This window comes from Trichosporon asahii (genome assembly GCF_000293215.1).
Source record: "Trichosporon asahii var. asahii CBS 2479 unplaced genomic scaffold scaffold00038, whole genome shotgun sequence".
NCBI classification, from domain to species: domain Eukaryota; kingdom Fungi; phylum Basidiomycota; class Tremellomycetes; order Trichosporonales; family Trichosporonaceae; genus Trichosporon; species Trichosporon asahii.
In genome coordinates this window covers 295,326-304,228 of record NW_014040886.1, presented here as the reverse complement: position 1 = coordinate 304,228, position 8,903 = coordinate 295,326, and the positions used below count along the sequence as shown (strand labels likewise).

Genomic DNA, 8,903 nt, shown 5'->3' with positions numbered 1-8,903 from the left:
TCACCGTCGCCTGGGTTAATCAACTCATTCCTCTCTCAGTCATTGATGACACCAGACTCCGCAGCTCCGCAGCGTGAAGTGACTCCGCACTCTCGGGGGCTTCCCACTGTCTGAGGGGCCGGTGCCTTTCTGCCATCGGGAGTAGCCTGTCTGACAAAGTCGAGGCTCGAAACGACCGATGTCTTTCTTCATTAGAAGCACCCTTTTCTGGGTCCGAAGGGGAGTGGCTCCCGGCGTTAACAAGATGCCCACCTGCCTGATGGAGGGAGTTCTGGTGTGTTACGAGGTCTGCGCAGAAGCCGACAGCCATCGCTTCGACCGAAGCTGGGGTGTGAGCGGTGGACCAACAGCCTCAGAGCTGCACCAAGGCATGCTCGAACTCGCTGCGCTCAATATCATCTGTAATCGACATCGCCTTCCCCACACCAGCACGAAAGTTCCCCACACCAGTACAAACCAGTGGGCGAGGAGATCCTGGGGCGCTGGGCTTGTATCGGCGAAGATTGTGGATCCGTCGGAGTTCAGGATCGAGGGTCTTTCCCGCGTAACGGACCACATGTGGACGCCAGGAGGGTGGGCAGGCACACTATTCACTGTGCTGCATCTGAGCCGCCTACTGTATGGAGATCGGACTTCCGCCTTGGAGATCTGGACTTGCGGCAAGTGCGCAATGGGCAAGCAATGGGTAGGTGGCCTCCACATGGTGAATGTCGGCGCGGGAGATGACGCCGCGCTCGGAGGGACGTATTCGCATCTCTTAGCTACAGGCTTCCGAGACTCTGGTACGCTAGGCCATGGTTGAGACGTGGAGCCTCTTCCAGCTGACGTTGAATTGCGGTTGTCCAACCACTATGCGCTGTCGTGAGATATAGCGACCTGCACTCACTGGATTCATCGCTCATAACCTCTGAACTGACACGATAACGAGCACATTCCAGGCCTGCCCTTTCTTCATCTTTCACTGAAGCGGCTGAATCTTGGGCACGGGTGTCATAGAGCTGACGAACCTCCTCCATCTGATTGTCTGACTCGGCTTTCGCTCCGCACAGCTCAACGGTGCTGGCCTGCAGGCCGAGATGGTCACCGTCGGCCGCTGCCGCTGTCCTCCTCGCCATAAATACCATGCTTTAGCCGCCGCCCCTCAGGCTCGAAGCTCGACCTTGATGACACCGTTGGTATCACTACATTTCACACTCGCTCTGTGCTGGGATTGGTCTCTACAGTCTCTGCATTGGCCCATCTTGGATGCCTCTACCAAACTGGTAGAGACCTGACAGCTGCCTCGAACCCGCAGCAATCGCCACACTACATGAAAAAGGCAAGCGCACACCACAGTGGTCCCACTCCAAGAGCTCGTCAAGCTAAATCCCACCCGCATACCGCGTGCGCTGATCGTCGTGCCATCTTACAAGCGGTAGCGACAGGCATGCCCTCGCTACCGGCACCGATAATCAGATTGGGTTTCGGACTATCATCATCCCTTTCGTACCCTCTTTGATCGCTCATCCTTCCCCTGCTCTGCTCTCACAGACTGAACATACTGTGACATGCCTCGATTGTGGTCACAGCTTGATCTATCTTGTGACCGATTTGCAACCGGCTCGCTTCGGCGCCGGCCAGATTGGGTTCCGGACTCTCCTTTCCCTCCGTTCACTCCGATTGCACTGTTGTTTTCTCTCCCTTCCTCTGTATCTTCTTCCCTCACCCACACTGACACTCTCGGATCTTGGTGTGACTCCGGAGACCTCCTCTGTGAGTCTTTGCTCGAACTCAGGACCTTGCCACAATGGCACCTGAATGACTCCGCTTCCGTTCTCCTGATGCGCGCATCGCATTCTTCGCCATGCGGCCGCGATTCTAACCCAACTGCCTCACTCGATCCCGGCCCAACCTCAATTGTGATTAGCACCGCTTCTCGTCACGCCCACGCTCACGCTCCAGCTCACACTCGCATCCAGGTATCAGCTTCCGAAACCCGAACATACTCCCCGCATCCTCCGACATCGGTACCGACGCGGACCTGACCCAAAACCACCCCGACACCGGTCCCCATTGACCTCCCATTGACTCGAAGTCTTCTCCCGGGTTCCACCAGGTCCCCGCGATGCATCGCCTCGCATTCTTTCGTCCCTCGTCGTCCCTGCTTGTTCCTCGTCGTTCCTCGGCGTACCTTCGGAACGCGATGTCGGATCACTCCCGGATCGCTTTGGACGGCACTCTCGGAGCCAAGTCACCCCCGAACGGTCTCGCCAAGCCCGTTGGCCCAACCCTTTCCGCGTTGCCGCGTCATACTCTCGGTCTCCGCGGCTTTGGGTCTCCATCGCCGCCTCTTTCATTCTCATTGTCTCTATTGAAACGGGCGGCTTGACCCTCGCTTCCTTCGGTGTTGTGTTGAATTCGGGTCTTGATCCTTCGGTCTCCGGGCGCGGACCTCGGTCCCCTCTTGGATCGGCCGCCTACCAGCCGGTGGGAGACCTAGGTGCGCAATGCGCTAGTCCAAAGGACCTCTTCGAGATGATAACGGCACGGTTCTCAATTACGACTGGAATCATTGTTGATTACACCTGGAATCACTGCTGGGCGTGCTTTGGAATCAACCCCGGAATCGACCGGAATCACATCGCGAACATGTTCCTTGGGTCCTTTCGATCGCTGAGGGAGGCGATATTGCCAGATCTCAATTGCGTGCTGGTGGGATTTGCCGATGTTCGTGGCGGTTCCTGCGCGATGCTTGGGTAACAGGTTGGTGGTGAGTGAACGTGTCTGTTTGCATGGTGAGTCTGGCTTAGAGAAAGTCTATCGCACACATGAAGTGAGGCGCAACTGGACATGGGATAGTATCGTATTACATATGTGACAATTGGAACTACGTCTGATGGGCCGGGTGGGTACGGTGGTGCTCCAATTTTATAGTAGTGCGGGGCCGTGCGGGAGATGGGAGATGGGGGCAGGTAAGCTGGGGGTCGCAGGACGGACGAGAATGTATGATGTATGATAGAGATGAGAGCGAGATGAGGACCGAGAGGAACAGGGGTATGAGTATGCCGATGGAGGACGGAGAGAGGCACAGGAACACAGATTTGTTTGCTCAAGCGATCAGGCGAGATACAGCGTGGTCGATGTCGAGACAGGGGCACGCGGTTAGAACAACTTGGGCAGGATCTTCTTGCCCGGTTTCGAGTCGGGCGGGCCCTGCGAGATACCGAGGTCGCGGATCGTGCCCTGCGTGTCAGCTCTGAGTGAAGAAACAACACAGCTCTTCGCGCGTAAAGCCCGCTACGCCTCCCTCAGCAAACGGATACTCACATTCTCAAGCTGGTACACCCACCCGTGCACCGTGACGCCATACTGCCCCCTGCGCTTCCAGTCGTCCTGGACAACCTGCGACGCAAGGAGGTTGCGGACCTGCTGCGCGACATTCTCCTCCACGAGCAGATCGAGCGAGGGTGGGCCGTCCTCGGTCGTCATCGCGCGCGCGAGCTGCGTGAGGGGCTTCAGGTATCGCTGGATCGCCTGCGTCTCGGGCACTGGCGGGAGCATCGAGGAGCGCAGCGCAGTCTGGCATCCGACACAGTTTGAGTGGCCCTGGAAGGTCAGCGAGATGTTCCGTAGAAGATTGAAGGTGAGGCAGCGTATCAAGAAGGAAGGCAGCTCGCCATGCGACAGGGAGCTTTGGAGACAGGACTTGCGTCCGCTCTCTCATATCGATCTCTCCGACGTGATCGGAGCACTCATGCCCAGGTGCGCCTGCTATCAGGAGATCTCGACCGATCAACAAGGCCGTAGGCATCAGTCGAAACACTGGGGATCTCGAAGGTCCAGGCTCCATTGTTCTGCTGTCGAAGGCGAAGCACAAGATCTCGCAGCTGAGACAACGCCGATCCTCTCAATGAATGAAAGGTGCGAGCTCAATGAATTAAGGACCCAATCGATCGCCCGATCCGCGCGCTAAAGCAGCAACGCCAGTTCGAAGCTGCTTGCACATCGCACAAGTGCGCTCCTTGTCGCTCTCGTTTCTCGCTTTGCTCCATTGCCTTCTAGATTTCCCCCTTGGAAAGCTGGTGACTCACCGCAACGATGATGTGTTTGACCTTGAAGTTGATGAGGGCGATCATGAGCACGGCGTTCATGCTGTCGTCGCCGGGCGTGTAGAGGTTGGCAATACCGCGGTGCACGAAGATGTCGCCGGGCGTCGAGCCCATGATCGTCGTTTCCGGGACACGAGCGTCAGAGCCTGTCGTCAGTGCCTTCCTCCAGGTCTGGACTCTTCGTCTCCTTGCCCTTGAACGTTCAACCCCACCGCCCGTCTCGATCAAGAGAACGCTAGCGACGAACGTCACGCTCGTGTGACATCTTGAAGCAGTCTTCTGAGGAGCCCAGCTCCACGCTAGCACTTACATCCGATCCACAGGATTTCGGGTCGCTGGCCGGGGAAGTGGCGAGGGAAGAACGTCGGGTCGGCAGAGTTAACACGCTTTGCCCAGCGCGCATTGCGCTCCATGAGCTCTCGCTGAATGTCAGCTACCATCTTCGTTCATCACCAGCTTCGGCGGGGGCCACCAGGTGCGAGGCTATCAGCACGGTGTTCCTCGCGGCTGCGGTCTGCCGGAGTTTCACGAGCTGCCGCCGTCCCGCTGCGGTATCTGGTGTCCGTCACGATGTCCATTCCAGAGTTGTCCTCGGTCTGGCAGGTGCCTCTATCGACACAGGACTGTACCGGCGGCAAGAGAGTGTGTTCACTAACCAGCTCGGGGTACTGGCTTGAGGGGTGCTGGGGCGAGGCGAGATTGTAACCTTCACGAGGAGTGATTCGAGGCTCCGCCGCGCGGATGACAGGCATGGTGGCCGGCATGGTGCTACTTCTTCGTTGTCGACGGTGGTCGAGTGGGTATCAAGTGGAGCGATGTGTCGATGGGGAGAAAGGGGAATGGGGCGATAGCGGTCGTGCGGCGGATGGTGAGCTGCTAAGGTCAAGGCTGAGCGGCGAGTCGTCTATAGCGGCGATGTCAGTGTGAGCGGCGAGCGCGTTGTGTGCGTCGATGTGAGTGAGGTGAGTGCGAGTGAGAAGGAGGAAGGAGGGAGCGAGAGGCGAGAGTTGGAAGGGATGAGGGACGAGGAACACGAGTCGCCGGAGCACTCGCAAGAAACTGCTGGATGGGCTTGCGCTGAGGGCCGGAGGAAGGGGGAAGGCTTAGGTGCCTTCGAGTGTGGGCTCTGTGCTCTGCTCCTGCGGTTGCCCTCCTGTGTCCTCCTATGTCTGAGACTGGCTCGCAACCCACACCTGGCAAGGCATGCACTCGGGCTCCACTCAGGCGGCAGGAATCAGGCGCGGCAAGGCTGCGTCAGGTCCGGTTTCGCTGGCCGGAGTATCTGACAACGACATGACGGACGACACAGCGACACAGCGTGAAGCACGAAGGTCGTCAAGAACGAACACTTCCGACTTCCCAGGGTCTGACTGGCTTGAGGCGTCCACGGGCGTCTCTGGGCGTCTTTGGGCGTCTTTGGGCGTCTGCTGGGCGTCTCGGTCGTCGCTCACAGGCTAAGGCTCGCAACGCCAGGTCAGCGCCACCACCGCACGGGACATCTTCTCCTCTGTTCGTATCTTGACCCCAGTCGCTTGAGCGCGGTTGAAGAGTTGTAAGGATGTGGCCAGGAGAGCTTCAGGGAGGGGCGCGAGTCCGGCACGAGTTTGGCGCGAAAAAGTCCTGCGCAACTCCTGCGTGAACAAAGAGCGTCGTCATGCCAGCCAAAGTCGCGAGTTTCCGTCAAGCTGGAGGGGGCATCAGAAGAGTTAGACATTGGGCGAGGGCAAGTAGGGAAGTGTAGGGGTGCGTAGGAACGAGCCGGAGTGAATCGTCGGACACAGGGTGGAAGCAAGATTGCGCCGGCCAACCCGGGCTCTCGTCAATTCAGCGCAGACGCCCGTTCCTTCCCTCTCTCCGACGACGACTCTTTCGCAACTCGACGTCCCTGCAAGCTCAAAGGAGCATCTGCTCATCGTGTCTGTCGCGTGCTTTAAAGCGCTGCAAGAGAATGTGAAGACTTGCAGTCCGGTTGCAGCTGCTGGCATTCCGGTAGGCGGGCAAGCGTCCGGCCCGGACTTCCCGGCGCGCAGCGCGACTCGATCGGACCTCCACCTTCCCTCTCCACGGCTCTCCACTGACCCAAATCATCCCACTTCTCTTCCCTGCTGACAACAAACTCATAAAACAGCAATGCCCAGCTTCACGACAAAAGAGGCTCGCACGCCCGAGGAGATCCAGCAGTCGCGCGACATCCGCTTCGCCGTCTTCATCGATGAGCAGGTACGTCCGGACTCGAGAGCCCACCACGTCCAGGTCCAGGGAGAAGCCACCCGCACGAGCGCACAAGCAGCCTGAAAGCCTGACAGTCTGGAACATGGAACACCTGGAACTTCCTGGGCGTCGGCCGACCGGCTTCCTCCACGCTGACATAATGACTGAAATTCTGAGACTGACGTACACAGAAATTCGCTGCCGACGTCGAGATCGATGAGTGAGTAGCTAATCGCTCGGGCCTGATCTCGATATCATCGTGACATCTGATAACTTGCGCCCGAGGATGGTCTAGACCTTCACATGTTCCGGACGTCTTCAGAAGGCTCTGGGGTTGCTTGTTTTGAGACATAAAGACAACGAGCTGCTCCGCATCCCATGTGATGATGAGCGCTTGCTGACGGCGCGGGCACCGTGGAGGTTACTCCTCGAGGAAGACCAGGACGCTTCCCAATCCTGATTGTTATGCTTTTTCGCCGACCCAGTCTCAAGCAGGCTTAGGCCGGATCAAGCACACACATCCCTGCTTCACTCATGCATGACTAACGCCCAGCGTCGACAACACCAACTCGCACGTGTCCTTCCTCGTCCTCGACGATACCACGAACAAGCCAGTCGGCACTGTCCGCCTCGTGCCGAAGAAGGGCAAGCTGACGCGGCTGGCGGTCCTGAAGGACTACAGGAAGTATGGACTCGGCAAGACGCTAGTCCAGGCTTTGGAGGCGCATGTCGCGGCCGGCGGCGAGGACGTGCAGCACCTCATCCACGAAGTGGATGGGAAGAAGGTGGCTACGGTCAAGATCCACTCACAGGTGAGTCTCTTGTCTTCCTTCCTTACTCGCCTTGTCAGCGGATCGCTCGCTCTCCTGCTCACTCCACACTGTGAAGTAGATGAACATCGCGAGACTGGATGGAGCGACTCGAGAACGGCCGAGACCGTGTAGGCAGAGCTGACGACAGATCCCCGTTAAGGGCTTCTATAGCAAGCTCGGATACGAGGTGCAGGGCGGCGAGTTTGACGAGGACGGCGCGCCGCACGTTCTCATGATCAAGGACATTGTCGTCCAGTAGAATCTACCCATAGACATATATGCAGCATAGTCAGTCCAGGAGAATCATGTCATCAGGGCAGCACGGCAGCACGGCAGCAGCAAAAAGCAAAGACTTCATCATTACAACAAACACTTCGATCGACTACAACAAAGACTGGGTAACTCACAGCTGTAACCTACTCGTCAGCCAAAGCTCACTCAACACTTGTGGAGGTCTCAGAAATCGATGAATCACCTTCTCCGCCTCCCCGCCCACTTTTGTACACTGGGGCGTTTAGGCCGAAGCCATGGGACTTGGGGTTCTGTCCGCCCATCGGAAATTTTCATCCCAGACCATCCTCTCAGCGAGCGGCGCGAAGCCGCGAGCTGCTGGGCTGTACTCACTCTTTGATAACGCCACACGACGCTCTCATCATCCGTCATCCCTTCCAACTCCCACTGTGCATTCCGCCCCTTCGCCATCCACCGCCAAGACTTCCGGTCACACAAAGGTTGAGAGAGAGGAAAATGACTGATCGTTAGCTCGTATCGACGCAAGATAGCTCAAAGAACAGTGTGCGCTCAGACAAGGCTGAAATTGTCTCGGCAATCGCGGCCCGAAGGCCGGTTACGCATGAGGTAAAGTATGGTAATGGTTGTTCTTCATAGCGCACAGAGTTCTGCGGATACTCACTCATTGTAGATTTCTGCGAGCCCAGCGTCAAGAGGAAGGTTTACGACAAGGTCAGTGTTCAAGGTCTGTTTTTGTCAGCTACGCATTCCGCAAAGTAGCAGAGCACAAGAGTATTATCTCAGGTCATGTGTAATAGGTCCGCAAGCGATACCGGTCCTACCCGGCGCTGTCGCGGTGGAACCGATGGTTCGCGCCGCTTAGGAGTTGGATTGTAGTGCTCATCCTTGGTCGGGCGGACTGAGGGTGGATGACTCACTAGTAGGGATGGGCAGCGTGCGGACGCAGCGGGGTGTGTCACCGAGACGTCATCATATTGCCCATAAGTCTTGAAGAGGAGATGGAGGAAGACAAAATCAAGGACGCGTCTGAAGTTTTGTACGAGGAAGACATATCGGGTGCGAAGTGAGGGTGAGTTTGGTGCGAGGGCTCGACTTTTCGTAGAATTATGACGTGGGATTTGGAAGCGAGTGATACCGTAACTGCTTAACGGAGACGTAGGTCCCAAGCGCCTTAGGGGGTGGCTTGGTGGAACACGTGGGGATCGCCGTGCGCCGTGCGCCCCGAGGTCCAGAAAACGGCCCGGTGAGCCGAGCGTACCGAGCGCGGCCGGGCTAAGAAGTGACCATGGGCCAACTAGCGCAAGCCAAGACATTGCGTCCTCTGCATGCTACACCCAGCCCAGCGCATCTTGGTCGCCGATATCCTGAATGAACCCGGAACCCATGATCCCATGAACGCATTGCATACTCCAAAGCTCGGCGCGCCCACTGGCCGAAAACTCACAACTTCAGGACAACCACCGAGCTGAGAACTGAAGGGCCCCGGGCTCCGGTCTCCGGTCTCCCTGGCACCGCAGCCATGCATCCCCGCTAACCGCTT

General features: G+C 57.7%; 4 protein-coding genes across 4 annotated transcripts; 2 read left to right on the top strand and 2 right to left on the bottom strand.

Moving 5' to 3' along the window:
• Positions 1-259: 259 nt before the first annotated feature.
• On the top strand, positions 260-802 carry A1Q1_00998 (uncharacterized protein; the record flags this gene model as incomplete). Its single annotated transcript, XM_014325621.1, has 1 exon — positions 260-802. The coding sequence occupies one exon, from the start codon at positions 260-262 to the stop codon at positions 800-802; it is 543 nt and encodes a 180-aa protein (XP_014181096.1).
• A 2,339-nt stretch (positions 803-3,141) lies between these two features.
• On the bottom strand, positions 3,142-4,202 carry A1Q1_00997 (carbonic anhydrase 1; the record flags this gene model as incomplete). The annotated part of the gene is made up of 3 exons (XM_014325620.1): positions 3,142-3,222; positions 3,307-3,585; positions 4,071-4,202. The coding sequence occupies 3 exons, from the start codon at positions 4,200-4,202 to the stop codon at positions 3,142-3,144; spliced, it is 492 nt and encodes a 163-aa protein (XP_014181095.1).
• Positions 4,203-4,537: 335 nt separating this feature from the next.
• A1Q1_00996 (uncharacterized protein) lies at positions 4,538-4,840 on the bottom strand (the record flags this gene model as incomplete). Its single annotated transcript, XM_014325619.1, has 1 exon — positions 4,538-4,840. The coding sequence occupies one exon, from the start codon at positions 4,838-4,840 to the stop codon at positions 4,538-4,540; it is 303 nt and encodes a 100-aa protein (XP_014181094.1).
• Positions 4,841-6,218: 1,378 nt separating this feature from the next.
• On the top strand, positions 6,219-7,370 carry A1Q1_00995 (uncharacterized protein; the record flags this gene model as incomplete). The annotated part of the gene is made up of 4 exons (XM_014325618.1): positions 6,219-6,308; positions 6,491-6,519; positions 6,853-7,239; positions 7,283-7,370. 4 exons carry the CDS (start codon positions 6,219-6,221, stop codon positions 7,368-7,370), a joined length of 594 nt encoding a protein of 197 aa, XP_014181093.1.
• Positions 7,371-8,903: the final 1,533 nt, after the last annotated feature.